This window comes from Eulemur rufifrons, chromosome 19 (genome assembly GCF_041146395.1).
Source record: "Eulemur rufifrons isolate Redbay chromosome 19, OSU_ERuf_1, whole genome shotgun sequence".
Taxonomy (NCBI): domain Eukaryota; kingdom Metazoa; phylum Chordata; class Mammalia; order Primates; family Lemuridae; genus Eulemur; species Eulemur rufifrons.
Window position 1 is genome coordinate 32,768,736 of NC_091001.1, and position 24,023 is coordinate 32,792,758.

The window sequence follows — 24,023 nt, forward strand, 5'->3', positions numbered from 1 at the left end:
CCATTCTTCTCATCAGCTTTTGATGACCTCACTATCATACACAGAAGACAAGCAAGGATCACTAGACATTTGAGGAAAACCTCCCCTTTGAAAGCAAGAGAACAGGTAGCCCCAGACAAAAGAAAGAAACTCTTAGGAAAAATTCTAATTAGAATCCTCAGAGAAATTAGAAGATACATTGCATCCATAATGTACAAGATTCTGTAGAACAGGGATAACCAGAAGACAATGAAATACAGAGTCTTGGAAATTATATAAATCTTGGAAGACAAAGTCAAGGAACTCTTCCAGAGAGTAACTAGGGGGAAAAAGTAAAAAAAAATATGAGCAAAGAGATTAAATGACATAGAAGATCAATCCAGGAGTTCCAATGTCTGAATAATAATGTAGTTGTAAAGAAGAGGACAATGATGATAGGAACAGACAGTGTAAGAAAAACAAGAATCAAAAAAAATTACCAAAAACAAATTCCAGAATTCAAAGTCTCTATATTGAAAGGTTACATTCACTGCAATGAATATATATTTAAATATAAACATATATATTTATACATATATAAGTGTGTGTGTGTATCCACATCTAGATACAGCATCACAAATGATAAAGAGAAAAATCTAAAAGTTCCAGAGAGAAGGAGGGGTAATAATTTACCTATAAAGGCAAGGGAAACTGGCATCAGAATTTTCATTCACACTGAGCCAAGAAGACCACAGAGTTCTGCATCCAAAGGTTTGGAGAAATATTATTTTCAACATAGAATAACATTGTTGAAGTAACAATGTTCCCATCCTTCTTAACCTTTTTGCCAAATAAAGAAATGAATGGTCCAAATTTTTCTTTACAGTATTCCTGGATAAACTGGAAAGATAAATGCTGGAAGCTATCATCCCCATACTAGTAACATAAGATATACTTGCCAAAAAATCATCAATTCAATAAATATTGTGCCAACCTTTGTACTAGGAGCTCAGTATATACAAAAGGTGAGCAAAATAAACATATTAGTTCTCATGGATCTTACCACCTAGTACTATCTAGCACATTCAGATTTTGCTAATAGTGAACAAGTGAACCCCAAGCAACCTGTCACCAATGCATTCCTTAGACATGAAGTAAGAGTGTTGGGCTATATCCAAGACTTGGGGGGAAAAGTCTATGCTTAATATCTTCGTAAGCTCAGCCCACCCCCGCTCCAAGTTTTGTCATTCATGATGTTTACGAACCTCACAGTATACTAGAAGAGAGACTTCAAGAATTAATAACAATAATCATAATAGCTGAATTGTCTAGAAAATATTTCCAGTTTGCCAAGGCACATGGAGGAATGACACTCCTCTGTCCCTTGTAGTTGGGTGTGGTCATGTGACTTGCTTTGGCCAATTAAATGTGAGTGAAAGTTATTTGCTACTTCTGGTTGGAAATTTTAAGCTACTGCTCAATTAAGCCAAGTTCTTCTCCCTTCTGCCTTGGGAACTGGCAACACATCGTGTCAGCCTGGTTTCTGGACTGAAAATACCACGCAGCTGAGTCCTCAATCTTTTTAAGATTTGGGGGTTGTTTAATCCTGCAGTGAAACCCAGTCCATCCTAACTGATGAAGTAGCTAAATCATGTGGCTCTCAATATGAGCATCATTTTAAGTCTTCTCGTCCTCATAGCCACCTTGAGTCAGACATAATCATTATCTCCATAATTTTCTCAAATGAGAAAATTTAGAGACGAAAAAAATCTATGAATAGTTAAGTGTTAATATTCAAACCCTGGGATTCCACGTCTGCTTTCATGCTCTGGTCACCCAAACTACAGATTTTTCTTGAATTAGTAAATAGTAACTCAACTGTCATGAGTGTCTATTAACTGCCAGGCTCTCTGCCTTAGGCACTGGGAACATAAGGGTAAACAAGACACAAAATAGCTTACTTCATAATGGAAGAGAATGAAAAGACCCAAGTAAACAAGTAACAAACAATTTCAGTTTATTTTGAAGAACCTAAAACACAGAAATGTGAAAATGAGGAGAAGTAATGAAATGGTTAGAAAGGCCTCTGAAGCGGTGATTTTTGAGTTGAGAGGAGAAAGATTAAGAGATGTCCCAGGCAGAGGGAACACGTGCAAGGGCCTTTCTTTTACAGGAGAAGCCAGACGCATCAGTGGTACAGAGGGGATTCGGTGTTGCAAGAGTGTAGGAAGAGAGGGTAAGAGATAACCAGGCAGACAGGTCATCTTGCAGGACCGAAGACTCCTGCAAGGACTCTTGAGCAGGGGAATGAAAGCATTAAGTTTGCTTTCTGCAGGGACCACTCTAAATGTCGCGGTACGAATCAGAAGCGAGTGGATGCAGGGAGATAAGCCAGGAGACTTCCCGCAGCAGCCTAGATCGGTGGTGAAGGACCAGGTCTTCCTACACTATTCTTTTTGAACCTACACGCGTCCACGCAGTCTTAGTCACAAGCAACCATTCCCTGAGTTCGACTACACCCTGCCAGAGTTCCTCTACCCTGTTTCGCTGATCCCACGTTCTGACTCCGCAGCCTTGTCAGACTGCAAGGAAAGTTTCTAAACGCTCCTCTCTGAAACCAAGCTGGGGACGGGCCCCTGCTGCCCTCCACGTTTTGCACAGCCCTGGTACAGGCAAGGGATGCAGGAGACTTGGACCAGATTGGCCCTGGAAACTGGGCCTGTTCTGTGCCAGGCACTGTGCCGGGGCTTCAGCGATGAACAAAACCGCGTAGGGCGTGTCCTGGTGGAACCTACAACCCAGAGGCGGTGGCGCCCATTTACCTGTATGGCTACTATAATGGGTGGGGCGGAGCACTGTGAACTCGTCGGGAACGCTCCGATGCCGCGCCAGCCTAGGTCAGGAGAGGGCCCCGAGAGGTCTCACTAAGGCTGCGCCGGCGAGTCCTGCCCCCGACACTCCTTCTCCCGAGGCATAAGCGAAACGAAAGCGAAGCGGCACATCCCCAATTCTCAACGGCGAAGGCCCGGGGTGAGCAGGAGCAAGGGAGGCGAACTAGGTGCGCCCCAGGTGGCAGCAGCCGCCGCCAAGTGAGCGTAGGGTTGCACCGCCCGCCAGCCCGCGCCGGGTAGAGCTCTACTCGCGCCGAGCTGGGCGTGTCGCTCGCGCAGCGACGCCAGAGGCCGCGGGCGGTACTGCAGCGCGCGGCTCCTCCCGGCCGCCGCCCGGACTCCAGCGGCCGCGCGCATGCCCAGTGTGCGGCTCCTGGCTCCCTCCAGCCCCACCACCCGCTCAGCCGCTCCGCGGGATGCCCAACTGGGTGTGATTTGCCCGGGGCTGGGGGCCGAGGGAAGCCTGCAGCGCAGCTGGGCGGGAAAGAGCGGCTGGGACGTGGTCTTAGCCTCAGCCACTCTCCAGAGCATGACAAACTCCACAAAAGGTAGGTCCAGTTACAGTTGGAGAAAAACGTATCAGAGACTGGCAGTAACTTGCCCATGATCACACAGCTGGGACACATGGATTATGAGATCGGGATTCGGACTCCGCAGCCTCCACTCCCTGCGCCCCAGGACTTGGAGGAGAGCTCAGCTTGAGTAGTAGGGCCTAAAGAGGCCTTTATCCCTCTTTCACAGATGCGCAAACTAAGGCTCAAAGACGTTACTAGAGATTTCTGAAATGTTTTAAAAGGGGGGAAAAAAAGGCACTTTCTTGGATATACATAAAGTCTTTGTGTATGCATAAAGTCTTGAAGGGCCTGAGATTTGTATATCTGTGGTTCCCAACACTAGCACAAAGTTCCTGAACTGGATGTTAGAGACCTGGCCCTTTTTAAGGAATGATGGGATTTTAATCAAGTAATATAATTAATATTTGGGAGTGCTAGAGGCCAGGGAGAAAATAAAGCTGGATAATGCAGTATGGAAGGGAGTGCAAGGCAAGAGAAAGGATGGTCAATCGATTTGCAAGGCTCCCAGAGGCCTTCCTCAGAGCCACACATTCCTTACTGCCAGAATTCGGTAAAGGACTCCCTACGATCTCACAGTTTGTAGGTGCCTAGGATGATCTAAATCCACACTGCCCTTTCTTTTCGTTCTCAAACATGCCCAACGCGTGCCCACCTCAGGACCTTTGTGCATGCCCTCCCCTCTGTTGAGCGCTCTTCTCCATTTTCCTATGGCGGGTTCCTAGTCAGCTTAGGGCTCATCTTCAAAGCCCTCTTTAATGAGCCTTTACAGATTTGTGGTCTAGAACACACAACGAAATAAATGCTCCCTGAGGGCTGAGCCTTTTCTTGTTCTTCACTCTATTCCCAGCACTGACTAGGCACTCAGTGTTTTGTTGAATGAATAAACAAACAAACGAACATTGGCTCCCAGCTCCTATACTCAATGACTGATTCACATCGTCCTCTTCTCACCTACATCTTAGGCAGTCACAACTAGGAGGTTATATTAGGTTCTTAGGGCTGCTGTAACAAACAAAAACTTACTGTCTCACAGATGTGGAGGCTAGAATTCTAAAATCAAGATGTCAACAGGACCATGCTCCCTCTGAAACCTCTAGGGGAGGATCCTTTCTAGCCTTTTCTGGCTTCTGATAGCGTTTGGCTTGTGGCTGCATAACTCTCATCTCTGCCTGTCTTCAATGCAGTCTTCTCCCTGTGTGTTTCTGTGTCTTCACATGGCATTCTCCTCTCAGTTGCCTCTTCTCCTCTTCTTATAAGGACACCAGTCACACTAGATAAAGACCTATCCTAATGACTTCATCTTAATTGACTACATCTGTAAATACCCTATGTCCGAGTAGGGTCACACTCACAGGTGCAAGAAGTGGGGGCAGGTAGGACTTAAACATGTCTTTCTAGGAAACAAATCAACTCTTAACAGAGGTGATCAATGGAACACTGAAAAGAGAAATTAAGCAAACTAAGCTGGAGGGTAGGAAAAAGACATGAAGGGCCATCTTAAGTGCAGGAGGTGTGCAGTGGTTCACATTTCTGGGTGAACGCTCCCTGTGTCAAAAGACTTTTGGGGGACAACACTCAACCTTAAAGGTTTCTGCAGAAGTGGTTTCTATCCCTTCTCAGCCCTTTTCCAGGTTGTACATATCCCATTTCCAGATCCTCCACAAAGTATTTTATCTCACTGAATTTGGGCTCCTAAAAAATACGACAGTAAGGTATTGGTCACTTCCTTTCTGCCAGAGACTGTGATAGGTCTTGACATGATTTCTCTTGTTAAATGTCGACGACTTGCCTGTGCAAGGACCTATTATTCAGTGAATCTTAGGTGAGAAACTGAGGTTCAGACAGGTTAGTGAGTAGGCTCACAGCTTCTACAGCTTCTGTGTGCCAGTGGGATTTATAACCTGCTCTAACTCCAGAGAAACTTCCAAAAAACCCAGAGGTATGCTTTCCTCAATTCTATGTGACTGAAGTGGGCAGAACTGTGTGTGACGCATGAGTGGAAGTTACAAGAAGAGGCAACAATTTGAGCTAAAGTATAGGAAAAAAATTCTCTACTAATTAGACTTTGGATTTTCCAATATTGAGAATTAACAGTTTTTCCTGATTTGGCTCCTTTTTGCCACTAGAGATTTTCAGGCAGCAGCCAGTTTAGATTCTCAATGCCCATCCTAACCCTGCCCCGCTCTCGTGGGAGATTTTGAACTCTGTCATATTCTTTCTGATATGAAGTCTGCACATAAATGTATTTTTCTGAGGAAAGGTCCATTAGCTTCTCTGAGCCCCAGGAGATAGAAGACCAGGAGCCTAGCAGTTCCCTAATCAGGATGGAGATACACTGCAGCATAGGGCAAGGGGAAGGGCTTGCTCTCTGGGCTGATGTCCCCTCTGCCCAGCTCCTGATATTTCAGTGGCTGCGGCTGCTGGTTTTGTGGCCGACGCCCTCTTCCTGAACTCCACTTGTCCGCCTTGCAGCACTGCCCCAGGCCGGCATCTCCTCGGTGCAGCTCACTGGCCACTGTTCACGCTGACCTCCAGCAGTCAACAGGAAGTTGTTGGAAACCAGCCTGGCCCCTCCCTCTTCCAGAGCTTTGAAATAAACTTTTGGCTGTTAATCTTGAAGGAACGGCATTTTCCGGTGACGGTGCTGACGTGCCATAATGTGCCCTTGCTGGGGAGCAGCTTTACTTTGTGGGGAGCAAATAGGTCACTGATTACGGGAACCCTGGCAATATGGCCCCCTTCTTTCCTTAGGGAGGGCCTATTCTATAATAAATACGTCTGCCTTCCAGAGGATCGTAGGTGCTCGTGTACGTGGAGGTGTGCTGGTTCCCTGAAAACAGTACTAAAGGAGGCCGAAAAGAAAAAAAAAAAGACGGCATTAAATGAGCTCATACCATCTCCGGGCTCTCCCACAATTGTCTCGTCTGAACCTCGCAATAACCTACGTGCTAGAATGAGGCTGTGGGCCTCAGGTATGCTCTTCCCCACCTTTGGAAATGAAAAGACTGAGACAGAGAAGTCAGGGGACTTCCTCACCCAAGACCCGGCAGCTAAATTGTAAAGGACTCGTGAGAGTGGGGATTCGAACTCATGACTCACAGGCCATCTCCTTCACTGAAGAGAGCTTCAGGTATACATTTGGAGGCTGAGCTCCTTTTCTCTGGTTCTCACTCACCCGCTGCGGGACTGAAAGCTCCCTGAGGGCAGACACGAGGCCCACCCTTCGCCAGACCCACTACCTGCTGGCGCTCACAGGGGTCAGCCGGGCCGAGCGCCAGACCCACTACCTGCTGGCGCTCACAGGGGTCAGCCGGGCCGAGCGTGGAGGCAGAAGCCGGGCTTCTTTTGCAGGGGAGGCCGCTGAGGTGCGAGCATGCAACTTAGCACACTGCCATGCGAACGCCTTGGGTAGAGCTCTACGCCCAGAAGCCGGGCTCGGCGGGGTCTCAGCTCCTCCTCCCTCTAGGCGGCGCAGAAGCTCGGCGGGGTCCGGGGCAACCTTAGAGACCTCAGGCGCCGGCCTTGCGGTAGCCGCGCCGCTGCGCCGCAGTGCGCACGCTCGGCGCCGGCCTGGCTCCGCCCCCCCGGGTAGGGACCTACAGCGGGCGCGGCGGCGGCGGGCTGCGGCGGGCAGTGTAGACGCCCCTTCGCTGGAACCTAGCACTCGGGACTGGCCGGCCGGTGAGTGGCGGAGCGGGAGGGCAAGGGCGCCGGACCCGCGTGCCGGGACAGAGCGCCTGGTGCAGCCGGGGGACGCGCAGCCGCGGCGGCGGGAGTCTGACGCGGCCTGGCGGGGCCGGGCCGGGTGTGAGCCCGCGGCCCCGCGTGCCCGAGCTGCTGGCCGGCGTCGTGGTAAGCAACACTCCCGGGAACCGGCCGCGGGCTCTGTCCGACGCTGGGGGGCGGCGGGCCGCGGGCGCCTGCTGGCCGGAGTGGGGGCGACAGGCCGCGGGGTGAGCAAGGCCACGGGCCCGGCCTGGGCCGGCCTGGCGCCCCCCCGCCCGCCTTTGTGCCGCCGCGGCCTCGCCGGACGTGCGGGGGGCACCGAGTGCTGCCAGCCGAGCCCGGCCTGCTCCCCGCGCCCCCGCGTTTCAAATGATGCCTTGGCTCGGAGGGTTCCTACCGGTCGGCCCGAGCAGGAAGTGTCGTAAGGAGGCCATTTTTAAAGCCTCCTGCGGGCCTCGTAGCTGAGCGTTGACGATCTTTGGTTTTCTTCAGTTAGAAGAAGCCCCCGGGAGACAGCGATGTAATCTCGGTGTACCCGCGCCTTCCCGTCCTCGCGCCCGCGATGTTAGGTGCGGACTCGCCCTGGATAATGGGTGCCATCGGCAGGAGCGTGCCAACAATAAACTTGAAAACCAGACTGGCATTGTCTTTCCTTGGGAGCGTGCGAGTGTGTCCAGGGATGGGCTTATCCATTGAGGACCTGGGCATCTTTTGTTGGGGGGAAGTGGAAAGGAGGGACAGGGGATAGATGGTGATTTTTTGAATTGTTGCAGATGCTGATATCATTCTTTGTGGGACCTCCCCATCCCAACTTGCCCTTTTTATCTTGTTTCCTTTGGGGGTTAGGGCTGTTTAAGGCCAGAGAAACTATGTAGGGTTCAAAAGAATGCAAGTTTCTTAAACTGGAAAGGGAAAGCCAAAAGAGAGAATGGGGGGAAAAAAACCACTTAAGTCCTTATAAATAAGTTAGATATTTAATGTATCCCATTCCCATTCAAATAACCCTGATTTTAAAAACTGGAATGATGAACGATTTGTCAGCCTCGCCTTAAAAAAAATAGTAAAGTGAAATACTGAGCACTATATCTTGTTTAAAAACAGAAATCTACGCAGCTAAACCGTAATATTGTGTTAGGATCCTTAAAACATTGTCCCTAAGTTTAGACTTGAAATCACCAAGAATTAAGACATACTTTGGTCTCCAGAATCTTGACTACTTTTCCTGTAGAAGACCAGAGAGAGAAAGACTGGGAGTTTATCTCTTTAGCTTTCCCTGAGTCACATATGCAAAGTTCATCCCAGCCTGTAATGTGTGTTCACAATAGGAGATACCAACCAAGAGTTCAGAAAATGTCATTTAGAAGCCCATGTTGTGTCTGTAGACTCTCTAAGTAGAATACAAACAAAGTGTGTGGTTTTTTAAATTGTATGATGTGGATATCTTTAACCTAGGATGCATTTTTAAAAAAACAATATCTTAGGTCAAATATAGCCTTGGAAAATAAACACATTTGTATGTATCCAGTTTTGTTATGCTGATAATATCTATTGCAAGTGCAACTCAGAAAAAGACAAAGGAGAGCATTACTTTATTGGGACTCCGTTATGTGTGTTGCCAAACTTAAGATTTTAAAAAGACAAAATGGCAATTTAAAAAAAGAAAACACTTCAATCTCTCCAGGTCTATTTGCCTTTAAGTAAAGGGATCTGGGCCAGTTTTTGTGCAACAAGAAAAACAAAGAATATTTTTCTTATTATCACTATGAAGGCTGCCATTTCTTTCATTCACTCTTTCAACCAATAAACATGTTATGTGTCTTCCTTGGCCAAGCCCTTTGCTGTCGATTATGCTAAACAAGGTCTTCCAGAGAGAGGGTTTTCCAAATCTTGATTTTTCTCACACTGCCTGTTGGCTACTGCAATTTCTTTGTTATGTAAACCCAGCTAACTGCAATTTCCAGGATTCATCCTTGGAGTGAAAGCAACTAGAGTTCATCCAGTCTAGACATTTTCATCATGGGGTAGGGGCGGGGAGGCATTAGAATCACCTGGGAAGAATTTTAAACCCATCTCAGGAAAAGGATGATCTGATTCATTAGGTCATGTGAGCCCTGGGAATCCTTTTTGGGTTCCCCCCTCCCCCCCCCAAAAAAAAAAAGCTTCCTGGGTGACTTTGCCATATACCCCTGCTTGAGAAGCACTTCTGGGGCTCTTCCCCTTAATTTTCAACACATCCTGAGAAACCAAGGCTGTGCCGGTCCAGGACTTAAAACCAAGTGTCTGGCTTCTGTTGCAGGCCTCTCTGTGCAGCACCTTGCTGCCACCCAGAGTTCTGAGTGGAGAAGCCTACCAGGGCCTGAAGTTGTGAAACCGATGGCACTTGGCACCTGAGAAGAGAACTAAAAGGGAAGGAAGAGCCCATGGACTTGCCACGTTTTTGTTGTATATCTGCAGCTCCAAGGCTCCAGGCAGGAAGTAAGAACAGTGATCAAGTGACAACAGATCCTGAATATCACGTCTTCACAGCTTCAGACAGCAGGGTAGCAGAAAACAAAGAATTTAGATTGGACACTGGCTACTGCTGTTCACCATCTGTGTGACCTCAGAAAAGCCATGTAACTTCTCCAGACCTACAATCTTGGGAGAAGCAGATAATTGAAGGCTGACTTTGAGAAGTATCAAGGTAACATATGAACCTGCTTGTGCAGGCATCCCTTCCACCTAACTTAGGCCAAAATATTCCAGGATTGACAAGCAGCCAGCACTGAGAGAGCATTCTGATCCGATCCTTGATAGAGCATTTACCACTTCACTAAAACCACCCGCTCATTGCTCTCCATCTCCTATTACATGCCTTAAAGGTGGCTACCCATGGCAAGTGTGGGGTAAGACAGTCCTGGTTGGTCCTCATTGCACTCCCTGCCAGGCACTGTGCCAGGAACATTCACGTTTCTACGAATCTATAGAATAGATAAGTGTCATTATACACATTACAGAGAGGGTGGCCTTGTCCTGCCTCCAAGCACCCACAAGTAGGTTAGGTAGATAAAGTATTGTACAAGGATGTTAATATTATGCTTGCTGCTGTTCCCATATGCACCTGTAATGTCAGGTGATTCTCAACTTGGCTGCCTCTTAGAATTACCTGGGAAGCTTTTAACTGCCCCTACCACTACCACCTCCCTAATTTAATTGGAGTCTTTGGGAAATGGAGGCCAAGCATCTTCATGTTTAAAGCTCCTAGAAATTCCAGTGTGCAGTGGGGTAACCAGCTGTCCCAGGGACCTCCTTTAAAAAATAAGTTTAATATCCTGGCAGATGACAAATTAGTTGCCCTAAAGCAGCCCAGATTAAGAACCAGGTTTAGTAAGGAATATTCTGTTTTTTATTATACTTTTTGTTAAATCTTAATCCATTTGTTCTACAATATTTTGAGTTTTCTTTAAGGCAAAAAAAAAAAAGGCGTAAAATAGAAAAATTCTATGTCCCTCATTTTTAGCACGTTAGAGACCTAAAGCCACTTGATATGGTTTATGACATAGAATTTTGTAATACTACCATACTTTTACCATATATGTGTGTGTATGTATATTTTAATACTAACAAGCATATTTGCTCTTTCACATTTTTTCACACATGAAACTAAGTTTTAGGCTTTAAAGACTCTAGCACAGCTTGTAGTCTATCTTTTGAAAAGTTTTCTCTTAAACTGTTAAAAAGCCTATAAAATAACTTCCCTTGTTTTTTGATATGGACTCAATTGATGTGTTCAATGTTATCAAGTCAGTCCCCAAAGAACTCCCTGTAGACGAGATGTAAGGGAAAACACCCTCCACTCCTGCCCACTCAAGAACTCCTGTTGCTACAGGCCTTTATCTCATCATGTTCCTTTGATAAGCTTACCAGTTTTTTGTTTCTCTGGACATTACTGAACACTCTACATGTGAAGAAATCTCAGAAAAATATGCTGACTTATTTCTTGACAGAACATCTACTCTTTGCCAAACGTAAAGTTACCTACCATCTGCATATACCTTTTCCTTATTTATCATCACATCAGCTTTGTAAATTAAGCAGTATTATTCCCATTTTACAAGTGAGGAAATTTAGACTCAGATACGTTAACATCCAAAATTACAAGGCTAGTAAGACATAGACATAGATTTTGAACCTTGTTCTTGATATCCCAAAGTCATTAGTCTTTCCACTCTGTTACACTGAGCTGCTTTCACCCAGAAAGCAGAATAATCAGGCAGAGACTGTCTCCTGCAGGCTTCTTGTCCCATTCTGTTGCCCAAGCAGTACACTTGTTTTCAGAAGGAAATCTAGGATCCCAAGGGTGGTGTCTTTGTCAACAACATTCAGAAGTACTTTTTGTCATCAAAAAAGGCAATCAGTTTGTATTGTATTCATTTCTAAGTGCAAGGTAGTTTGCTATAAAGATGATAATGCTTAATTGATGTTTTTCCCTGTTTAGATCTGTTTACCCATTCAGTTCAAATTCTGAGTCATTGTAATGGTCTGAAAAAGCTCTTGCTGAGGCAACCTTTTTTTCCTAAATATCATCCTTTAAGGAAATACTGGCAGTTTACATGTCTAATGTTAAAATTTTTCCCTGATAAAGTATTAGTTGTCTATGTGTCACTGGACACTTCAGGGTAGAATTGCTTTAAATTTTTGGTTACTTGGAAGTTAGACAAGCCTTGGCTATGGCTAAAGAGACAGAAGGAAGATAGGTATAATTTGTCAGCAGCCTTGCTATTAGGTTGAGTGCTTTGCTTACATTATTTAGGTTGCTTCTCCTAATCACCCTTTAAGTTTCATGATAGCAAGCCTATTTCCTTGCCTGGCAATGCACAGAGAAACCACTTGTCTAAGGACCCTGCAGATAAGAGACAAGATCAGAGTTTGAACTGCAAACCTTCCAGCACCATTCCCTTTGCTCTTCATGGGTACAGCAGCTATATCCCTACCCCAGCAATGGGTGTGGTAGAAGCCACATTCAAAGGAGGATTTCTAGTTCAGAATTCCTGAAAAGAGCTGCTTAAGTTGCTTCTCCATCCAAAAAGGATGCAGTCAGTCAACTAATACTGGGTTTGCCAGGCATCTCTCATGAACAAAAATGTATGTGATGATCCATGTAGCATGTGTGTGATATAATTGGCCAGCCACTTTTCTTTTCTTTTTTTTTTTTTTTTTTTCCTCTTCACATTAACATCTAGCATGGGAATGAATTCATTTGCTACAGGTACATTTCACAGTTTGATCTTTAAGAGAAGTGGGTGAGGAAAAGGTAGTTCTGTAACTAGCTTATACATAAACTTAAATCACAGTGAGTACTCTAATAGTTGGAGTGTCTTTCCTGTGATGATTATGAGCAGCTGTTAGCCTTTTTGCCATGAAAGCTAAATAGGTGATTTTGCCCCAGAGGAGAATTATCCTTTAGGCTATACAGCCAAACAAATGTGATTAAAATTATAAAATGAAATTTAGTGTATGTTGTGGAAAGAGCAGTTTCCAGAATCAGGCAGCTACGAAGCCTGTATTTTAGCCCCTCTGACTATGTGATTGGTATAATTTCTTCATTAACAAGTGGAAAATAATATTTTTAACATATATGTCAGTAACTTATCTAAAAGCACTCTTACTTACATTATCCCATTGAATCCTCATGATAACTGGGGTACGTACTGTTACTGTCTCGTTTTACAGGTGAGGAATCAGTTTGCCCCCCAGATCAGATACCTAGAAAATGATATAACTGGGATTTTCAACTTACAATCTGATTCTAGAATCTCTAGCTTTAAACATTATTTTCCCACTTATTTCTCTTCTAATTCTATTGGCATTGGATATTTCTAGTATTTAGAAGTCAAATGTTTCCTTTTTAATAGGCACTTAAACAATCTTTCATGTTTTTTATAGCCTTCAATCTGACTGGCCTGGTTTCTTCCAAACTCAATATTTTTTTCCCTTATGCCCCCATAATAAGTCCTTAAGAAATCAGGGCAATGAGCTTAAAATTAAAAAGAAAACCCACCAACAGTAAATGCAGTTAATCCTTTGTCTTGGCCTTTCTTTTGAAAAAAGACAAGAACAAGACTCAGTCTAGAGAACACATCTGCGACATAATGTGCCCCTTCCCTTTGGTGCATGGCAGTCGTCTGTGGCTGATGCTGTAGATAATTCTACGTTAAAAAACTCTATGCTGTCAAGTAATTTTTGAAAAATAGACAAATTAATATTAAATGGACATCTTATTTCTTGTGCCATAAAGTTAGTAACATTATTTTCTGTGTTTTTGAGAGCCCTCCTAAATTATCTGAAAGAATGTGTGTTTCTAGTCCTAGAAGGTCAAATGCAGAAGCTTTTGTAATACTAGCATTGCGAGTTTGGAAGGCAGGTGAACGCTGGCCCTGATGTTGATAGTGATTTACTGAGTGCCCTCACAGCATCAGTTGCACCTGTGCACAGACCTTTATCTACAGTGTCTTGTAATCCTTGGTCATCCACCCACTGGGCAGTGACTTGCCAAGAGGTCTTGGTTTCATAGGTGGTTGTACTTGGATGTGAGCCATATGGAGGAAGTTGTATGGAAGAAACAGTGGCTTGGGAGCCCATTATTCAGATATGCCTGCTGCACCCTCAGGAGTGAATGTCCATGTGTAAATACTAACATCAACATCATCTTTATTCTTCCATGCTGCTGTGTCTGTTACCTTTGTTGTGGAGTGTTACATCTGAGATTTCTTTAACCTGTCAGTAACCACACAGGTTGCAAAGGCCAAAGGAAACAACACCTGCTTATTTTGAGGAAACCTCACATTTTTTTCACCTGGACTGAGGGAAGTGGCAATATAGTCACATTCAATTATTTTGAGAATAGCTAAGAAGCCAAGAAGATATTTTCAAACCCAAGTGACGTAATTCAGTCATGGCCTACATGTCCTGCCTTCCCCATAAACTGTATTTGCTAATCACAGCCTTATGCTTCATATGGACACTTGTTCCTGTGGATCCTTAATTCGAAATAACTGCTGAGAAAGTTTTGCAGAGGCTCCTCCAAGAGGACTCTGCCTTCCTCAGGCACTCTGGCTGGCTTGATTAATTCTCCAGGGACTTTGCTCTGTTACTGCAATCTCCAGTTCTGCACTCTCCAGTTCTTGCTCATGGACATGATCTTAACTCTCCAGTCTGTCTTAGACTTTCAAGTCTTCAGTTTTAGAAGGAATGACACTCTTCAGTTTTTAAAAGGACTTAGAAAATGGCAAAACTGCATTCTGTGATTTTTAAACCATTCTTAGAGACTGGGAAAGAGGCTGAAAAATGAAAATATGCCAATATAATCCTAGTTTGGATGATTCTTCAAACAGAGGAATCTTGTCACATGACTCATTTGAGAATTTCTTAGAGTTAATATACAAGGTGTTGAAACAATCTGGAAGCAGGTTGTGCCAGGCAAGTAAGTTAGTTTCTCTCTCCCTCTCTCAAATACATACACACGCACACATTGGTAGGATTATGAGGCTGGTAGATCAGAGCAGGGCATACATACTGACTAGTATGCAATTCTTTTGAACAGAATTGAAAACTAAGGGCTGGATGAGAGAAGATAATGTGCAGATTAGTAACTGATCTATCAAGAGGGCTTGTTGTTTTTTGTAGCTCCAGAGTCAAGATAGAAGAAAGTAAGTTATAGGGAAGCTGATTTCAGTTTGATTTATGGGTAAATTGGTTATAATGAGAACTATGTGGAAATAGAATTAGCTGCCTGTACAGGGGAGGAATTTTCTGCTTATGGTAACATTATAACATCAATAGCATGGTCAATTGGTAAGGATGTTTTAAGGATTTAAATGTTGCTAGAAGCTCAACCAGTGATTTTGAATGCTGGCTTTTCATCAGGATAACATAGGGTGCTTTTACAAACCACAATTGTGTCTTCTCCTTTCCTCTCTTCTGAGACTTAGATTCACTAGCTTTGGGATAAGACCCAGGAGTGTCCATTTTAGCTGTGATTCTGAGGCTCCTCCAGATTCAGGACCATTGGAACTATCCCCCTTATTACATACCTTAAGCCTGTATGTTCTTTGAGCCTGTCGTTTTCTTAGCCTCTGCTTGCAGCTATGGCCTTTGTTTTACCTGGGTGAAAATGCCTACATGACCCTGTTGATGATAGTAGCATTCTTAGATGATAAAGTCTGTGATTTCAAGGACCAGCAATGTCAGGCTGGGCTTAGAAATCATCTAATCCAGCCTTTTTGGAAAAATAGATGAGCAAGCAGATTCAGATGGTTACCCTGCTTTGGGTCACTTGATGAGCAGCAGCAGTTCTGAGTGTCACTTCTATCTCCCTTCGGTAACCTCTTTACAAATCTGGAAAGTAAAATGTGTGTCAGCTTCTCCTAGTGACTCCTCTGAAAGTTCTATTCATTGTCTATACCAGAAGTTCGGTGGAATGTGAAAGCCCTTGTCTTTGCCCATGCTTATGTGTTTGCCAGTTTAAGGCATTCATGTGTCCTGTCCAAAATCACTGTCCTTTGCCTAGGTATGTGTTTGAACATTGAGGGAATAGACAGCCCCTTGCGACCCCACAGGCCTCCATCTACTTGATGTCTAAATATTATATGCACACTTATGGTAGGGCAAGACTGACTGTGGCCCTAGATGCCAGCCTGGCTGGGTTGCATGCCTTTGAAAGAAGGTAACTATTTTCACAAAAGCAAAATAGAAAAAGACAATACTGCAGTTTGTCATCAGATGTGATGTGTTCTTTTGGTGCTTTGCAAAGCTGCTTTTGAAAGGCAGGTTTTAGGCCAGATCAGAGTATATGGCTATTGTTTCTCCAGACCCCATGGAGAGGCCTTTCTGCTCCCCAAGTCAGCCTTTCACACTCACTTTGTGTGGCTCTTGGTCTCTTAGCACTGTGCCAGAAGACAGCTGCCAGTTCTCTTTCATGTTGCTGCCGATCACTGACAAACACTGACTCAGTGCCTCTGTGTGCTTCCTACAGTCATAGAAGCACTTGGGACTCTCACAAGTGTCTCCTTACTCTAATCGTCATGGCAGCTCTGGGATAAGTTGGATAAGTGGCCCTAGTTCTAATTGCCAGATGAAAAAATGAAGGCTCAGAAGATTTAAGTGGACTTTTAAAGGTCATGATAGAAAGGTTTTAGCAGATCTCAAACTAGAATTGTTTTTGTTTGGCTCCTAGTTCGTTGTTGTTTAAAATAATACCTTTAAAGATTGTATAAAAATTAGTCACTGTGTTATGTGTGTGTGTGTGTATTAGAGAACTTAGTTGCTCTAGAAAATGTTTGTCACCTCTTCTGCCCCGGTCCAAGCCATTTGTGGTCTCCCTGCTGCCGTCGTTTTGCTCCTTGCAGAATCTAGTCCTCACAGCAGCTAGAGGCTGTTGTTGGGATATAAGTTAGGGGAGGTCATGCCACTGCCCTTTCTATCACGTCCTGAGGATATTGTGTTGTAGATCTTCCCTTGACTGTATCTCCTGCCACCCCCCACCACTCCTTTGTTTGTTTCCCCCAGACTTGGAGCCGCCTCGCTTTCCTCGCATGCACCCACTTCCCAGACCTTTGCCTTGTCTCTGCTCGAAACGTACCTTTCCCAGACAGCCACAGCTCTCACTCTCTGGCCGTCCCCAGGTCTCCACTCAAACAGCATCTGGAAGTGGGGCATTTCCTGACTGTCCTCTCCTCCATACCCAACCCTGCAGCCTCATCACAGAGGTATCCCCACTCCTCCTTGCCTTGTTTTATGGTATTTTCTTCCAATTATCTTACCACCATTTGATAAATGTGTAATCTATACTTTTGATCCCTGCCCTGCAGCACTTAGAATAATGCCTGGCACATAATAGATGCTCAGTAAGATGTTTGAAGGAATAATTATTTGTCTTCCTAATATTGTCAGTATTTTTGGCTTCTTATCGCTTGTGAGAGCAAGTCTACTATGTGAGTGAAAGAATTGGTATCCAAGCTAATAATAAGCTATAGTGTAAAAATAAATGTGAACATCTGGGCTAAAGCCCTGCCCTAGGTCTACAACTTGGTAACTAATGTATTCAAAAACTAAATTGACAGTGCTTTGTACAAGATTTTTATGAAGTTAATAGAAAATTATATTTCTGAAATTGCTAAGATATGCTTGCTCAGTGACACTTAAAATTTAACTTTCACTGATCAAAGGCTATTCTGTGTGTTTGCTATCATGTCCTTGTTCCTGGTATATGTCTCTGTTCATGATTGGTCTAAAGTGATGATTTTTAGGGTGCTGAGTTTGAAAATGTTTTTAATTTAGGCTTATTTGCCAACTCTGTTGTGTTATGTGTTACTGTAACATAGGTATCTGAGTTCATATGTTGGAGTTCACATAAAATTTTCAAGGCCATTAAAATATAGGGTAATAGCTTAACTAAGCCTTAAATTCTTGTATTAATCACGCTTTATGATTTTGTTTTCCTTTAGTGTTGCCGGGAATATCAGAAAATTGAAAGCAATTTTATGATCCTGCACCTACTGTGACAGTATATAAAAAAAGATAATTAAGTGTGTACCCAGGAAGTAGCTGCTCCTCTACCAATCACAAACTGTATTGAAGGATGTCTCCCCAGGATTTTGTCATTTGAAATCTTCTGAATTTCAGTCAGCTCCTTTTAGAAATGCAGATAAAGAAAATGAAGGATATTGGACAGCAGTTATATACTACACAAGTGAATGGTGGACATAATTCCTTGACCATGTCACCCAAGCAACCTGATGCTAATGGAGCACCTCGACCAGATAGACAGGAAGTGCAAACTCTTTTGTATCAAGGCTCAGAGGCAGAGGCTGCCATGATGACCATTGCTATATGTGTAAAGTGCAAAAGTGTTCACAAAGTCCCTCTTCGAGATTTGAAAAAGGGTATGGGGCAAAGCCAGAAGGAAGACATATATGTCTGCTTCAAATGCAAACTTGGTGTGGCTCCTCCCAGTTTCCATTTTGTGAACAATAATCCCAGTGCTACTCATGTTGGAAATAAAACTGAAACTGTCTCAAGTTCTGTCAATAACAAATTTAAGGTGAGGAACTTTAAGCCGGGCAAATATTATTGTGATAAATGTCGATTTTCTACAAAGGATCCTCTGCAGTATAGAAAGCACACGCTTCAACATGAAGAGATTAAATTTATTTGTTCTCACTGCGGCTACATTTCATATACAAAAGGAGAGTTTCAGAGGCATTTGGTGAAACACACAGGCATATTCCCTTATCAGTGTGAGTATTGTGACTATGGTGCTATTAGAAATGATTATATTGTCAAACACAGGAAGAGAGTCCACGAGAGGGCTGGTGCAAAACGGCCACTCAAAACTACTGCCAAGCTAGAGCCAAAAAGAGCCAGCACTTCAAAACAAAACACAGAGCTTTTGAAAGTTTCTAATCCAAGGACTACATTTCAAAATAAGTTGTCAGATCAACTTTCAAGGTTCTCTCTCCATGCAAATAAAGACAAAATGCACAACATCATGTTGTTACCTGAACCAAAGGAATACCAAAAAGATGTAGTGTGTATCCCAAATAAAATGGCCCTGTCTGAGCAAAATGAAGTCAATCTGTTTGAGAACAAAAATGTTGAGGTAGAAGTGTTATCTCCTGCAAAAGAACCGGTTCAGCCAGGTATGCCATTAACAGTTGTGGCACCAGCAGAACTAGTTGTCCCTGCAAACTGTTTGGCCCAGTTGATAGATGTGAAGGTTGTCAATGGTACACAGCAGGTGGTTCTGAAACTGTTCCCGCTGGAAGAAAATAATTGCCACGAAGCCAGCAGGGGTTATGGAGGTAATTTTGAGCGTATGACTAAAGAGAAGGGTTCAAATGAACAAGAAAAAATAGTTTCTTCAGAAAAAACAAAGTCACTAACAATTGAAAGGAATGTTGGAAAACTTGTAGGCATTGATCATCTTCAATCTTCATTTCAGAAACAATTTAAAAATGTGAAATGGGTAAGGTCTTATGATATTTTCATGTCAAACTCTAATGTTCACAAATATGGAGAATCCTTTCTCAATTCTGAAAGAGTTGAGGATTTACGGAAAAAAAATAATTTTTATCCACATAGAACTTCTCTTCCTTCCATTGCCTTAAAAGGTCGTTCACCAGCATCTGTATTAAAAAATAGTGTTTTATGTGGTCTTGGAGGTGCATCAAACCCTTTTCCATATAAAGCTGCTGTTTCTTTTGCTGAAGATGGAAGAAGTTTACCCAGTGACTCACAGCAGTTACTCCCTCTTGCTGCATCACCTGCAACCATTTCCTACTATGGAGAAAAGGGCTTATTGCCCATAAGTGAAAATGACTTGGAATCTAGAAGTAAGATCAGTTTTCCTGTAAAAATGGTTTCCTCTAATGGGAAGCTGGAAGATAACCAGACAGAGGAACGCAAGGCAGTTTCGAATATAGGCCAGATGTCCTCTCAACATAAAAGCGAGTATTTACACCTAAATATGACTGGAGAAGACAGAATTAGATCTCAACAGTATGAGGATAAGCCTTTGGAATTAAAGAATTCTGAAAAGACTGGTGACACTTTTGATGGCCCTATCATCTCATCAGTATTTTCTCTAAGTTCTGGATCTGAAAATGTCCCTGAGGGCATTAAATGGAATAGTTCAACATCTAAAATAAAGTCAATTGAACTCTTGCGCAGAAAGATAGCTCAGTTAATTGAATCCTGTGGCAAGCCTTCATCTTTGGCTGCAAACAGTGCACATCGTCGTTCTGTAGGACAGGCATCAAAGGTAACTTCAAAAGCTACTCCTGAAGGTATTCCAGAAATTAATGTGTCATTCACTGGCCCTGGTCATTCCATGGGTACTCTCCAGAAACCTCAGAGTGATGGTGGTATTACCAGTAATGGACACCTTACTCATCAGCAAATGTATCCACAGTTTGTAGATGGCATTGGTGGAAAAACTGAACGCAGAGTGACCAGGAAGCCTCATGTTGCTACTCCAGTGTTGATCCCCAAAGGAGCTGTGTTGAGGGTTCTCAATTCCTCTGAGGATGCCCACATCATAGAGGCTACATGTGAAGCACCTGTCAACATACCTTGCAATGAAACACACTTAATAAAACCGCTTTCATTGTGCCCTGTGAAATGGACAGACTCGGACATACAGCCTTTGACAAGTGAAAGTGGGCCGATAGACATGTCCCAAAATTTTGAGACATCTTTTCGGCTTAAACCAAGAAAAGAAAGTGCTATCTATAGCATCACCCCTAAAAAAACTGGCCTCCTGTATGGACAGCAAGGAAGCAGTGAATTGGGTAGGCAAGGGAAACTACTTTCCAGAAATCTTTCTGTAAGTAGAAATAAGACCAAGCGAGTAAACTTATCCAAGAAGAAAAACAAGATGCAGACTGACTCGAGCCGCTGTCTCAAGGGTCCTTCAATTTTTCAGGTTGCAAGACAACTTCGACTAATAGCAGCTAAACCAGATCAATTGATTAAATGCCCCCGTCGGAACCAGCCAGTCATTGTGTTAAACCATCCTGATGTTGACTCACCAGAAGTGACCAATGTGATGAAGGTAATAAATAAATATAAAGGCAATGTCCTCAAAGTTGTTTTATCAGAGAGGACTAGGTGTCAGCTTGGCATCAGACGGCACCATGTCCGGCTCACTTACCAGAATTTGGAGGAAGCCAACCAAATTAAAAGGCAAATGATGTTGAAAATGAAACTTAAAAAAGTTCATAAAAACAACTACCAGGTGGTGGATTCCTTGCCTGATGATTCATCACAGTGTATATTTAAGTGCTGGTTTTGTGGGAGGCTATATGAAGACCAGGAAGAATGGATGAGTCATGGTCAGCGGCATTTAATAGAAGCAACTAGAGACTGGGATGTGCTTTCTTCCAAAGGCAAATAAGTAAAAAATTGTTCTTTGAAGCAAGTTATTTTTCTTTTAGTTTATTTTGGTTTGGGCTGCCCCCTACCCCGCCCCTAGATTCAATAGGAGAAATATAGACTGTAGAAATGAGAGGATCACTAATTCTTCAAATCACCTGTAAGAATATTGAGAGCCAGTGGTCTGAACCTGAGATATGTGACTGGACCTTCGAATGTATTTGATGTTCTTGAAATTGTACCCACAAATTGATGTATATGCATTTATCTGGAGAGAGGAAGTGAAACTTTCAACAGATTTTCAGTAGGATCTGAGACCTCTCTTTGTTTAGCACCTATTTTTCTGAGTAGGTAGAAATCTCTTGTCATCCATCCAGAGGGGCAAATTGAGAATGTTTTACACATACTCTTTATATAAATGCTACTGAAGGATTAAACCTATGTTTTGTCATGCACATCCACTTTGTTTTTGCTTTAACTTGTCTCCTGGGTATTTGATACATAATGGAAATTATATTTTATACTTTATTAACTATCTTAAATTTGGTTATAGAAAAATGGCCATTCTTTTTCATCTGTCTCTTGCCCTATAATACTTGTAAGTGTTCCACGTAGCACAGAGAGTTTTGCTTTTCTTGGCCATTTTAAAGAATGTTTCCAAGGGCTTGCCTGAACTTCTTCAACAACAGGTGTTAGGAAAAGAAAGATAACATTTTCAAGTATTTACCTTTTACTTTGTTTTAAAATACCTTGATTTATGACAATTGCATAGAGAATGTGCCTTTTGGGGGGGAAAAGATGGTTATTGTAAAAAAAAAAATCTAAAATTAAGTGTTTGTCCTTAGCTCTCCCACAAACATAAATCAAGCGACCAATTAAAATGTGACAAAACAGGCATCTTACAACATAGATAAACTGAGGAAGGCAATTCAGGGTGGGCTTGTAATGAAAGTTGTGAAAGGATTTTCACGTGACTTGCAGTTTTCATTCGAGACTCATCCAGAGACTGGACGGATGCTGCCTGCTCTTTCTTCCACTCACTGTGAGTCACAGACGCTGCTCCCCAGGGCAGGTCCTGGCTCCTTTTGCCATTTTTTTCTGAACAGGCCCTCTTGTGCAGTAGGACAGCTTCCCTGCTCATTTTTATCCCTTCCCTTCTGTGGTGTTGAAGCTCCTTAAGGTTTTCCCTCCTGAAACTACTAGAAACTGGCAGCATCGACAAAATGGGAACCTCCCACTGTCTTTGCTAAAGTTATAGAAACAGGATCCCTGATTTTCACTGAAAGTAGGGATCTGCTTCTAATTTCTCTTAACCACAGCCATGCTTTCCCTGCCACTCGGCCTGCCTTCCTAGGAAGCAGCTCTGAGAATACTCCTTCCACTCCCCTTGTCTGCCAAGAGATGTCAGGACTATCCTGATCTGCACAGCATCTTTGTGTACTTTAGAAAACAGCCCACCCCCTGCACAGGCACAGCTTTTTGGGCAGATAGATGGCTTGGCAAATGCAGCTCGAGATTGGATTTTAGTCTTCACTTGCCCAAGTATCCAGGCACCAGCCTTCATGCAGAACACAGATAGCACAGCACAGTCACAAAGCAGCCCAACTCTCCTTTTCCTCCCTTCAGGAACTGTTCTTGCCTTAGGGGACTTACGGGGTGCAGTGAATGAAACTGGGGAGCTGTCACGTCTGAAAAAAAGACACCAGTGATTTCTCTTATTGGGTAGGCAGTTGGAAACTTCCTGATTTTTTTTTTTTCCACATAGAAAGGTCTTAGATTATCCTCTGATAGATGGAATTGTAACCCTTTGTAGTCAGTTCTCATTACAGATAATGAACATTTCTTATGTATAATTCAATACATGATCAAGTTGGTTAATTTTTATTGAAATTTAAAACTTGCATTTTATATATGTGTATATATGTTATGTGTACACATAAATATTTTTTACCATATGAAAATTGCAGTAGCTAATTTTCTGGCTTCTTATTTTATAACAATATGTGGGCTAGAAAAATGTAAAACGTTTTTATATTCTAGAAACAATTTATTTTGGAAGCACATTTTTATAATGGTCTGATTTCATTCTTAGAAAATGAAAGCACAGTAAGTGATAGGGTCTGCTTCATTTGAACAAACAGGAATAAAAACCCCTGTGTATCATTTTATTACAGCATTTAGTCCTTGTGCATTTTTATTTGGTGCTTTTGGGGAAATGGATCTTGGATGCCATTTCCCTACATAAAGGAGCATTCTGAAGTTTTATCCATGTTATAGATTTGTACTCTTCCAGCATGAAAGAAAGCTCCCAAGACATGGAAAAGAGGAGAGAAGAAGAAAAAGCTGTGATGTTTCATTTTTAATTTTTTGATTTTTTTAATACTTTTTTCTCCTTCTATACCTCACCACTTGGTAGCTTTTTCCTGAAAAGCTAGACTGAGAATTGGCCACGGATCAGGTCAGTGTTAAGTGTCAACGTGACATATTTACACTTTGCACATCAGCTGTTTTTCATGTATTATCTAAAACACAACTTGCATACTTCGGAGGTTAATTTAGTGAGTAGAATATGTAGCAAAGTTTTTTGGGATTTTCAATACTATCATACCTTTTAGGGAATTAAAATTGTCCCTGGAAGTCATAAAAATGGGAAAGCAAAAAGTAGCTGTCTTCCTTGAATAAAGAGCTTTAGAAAATAACATGTAGGTATATGTTATGAAATAAACAGACATTTCTAACAAAATTGGAGGGGGTAGGGGCAGAGAGCTGTGTTGAGTATTTGTGTGCTTTTACCTTGATCTTGAAGGACCTCTGGTCACTATGTTTTGTTAGTACTACTAATAAAATTATTTTAAACTTCTTTTTTAAAGTAGATTTTTTTTGGGGGGGGGAATTAGAAATGGAATGAGCTTGTTATATTTATGATATGGACAAATAGACTAAAAAATTTCAAAAGAAACCA

General features: G+C 42.9%; 1 protein-coding gene across 1 annotated transcript; it reads left to right on the forward strand.

Annotated features, from left to right (window-relative positions):
• Positions 1–7,058: 7,058 nt before the first annotated feature.
• ZNF518B (zinc finger protein 518B) lies at positions 7,059–21,446 on the forward strand. The gene is made up of 3 exons (XM_069494305.1): positions 7,059–7,105; positions 9,447–9,833; positions 17,635–21,446. The coding sequence occupies exon 3, from the start codon at positions 17,829–17,831 to the stop codon at positions 21,081–21,083; it is 3,255 nt and encodes a 1,084-aa protein (XP_069350406.1). The 5' UTR covers positions 7,059–7,105; positions 9,447–9,833; positions 17,635–17,828; the 3' UTR covers positions 21,084–21,446.
• Positions 21,447–24,023: the final 2,577 nt, after the last annotated feature.

Coding starts and splice junctions, on each gene's coding strand:
- ZNF518B (XM_069494305.1), top strand. CDS start 17,829: ATGCAGATAAAGAAAATGAAGGATATTGGACAGCAGTTATATACTACA.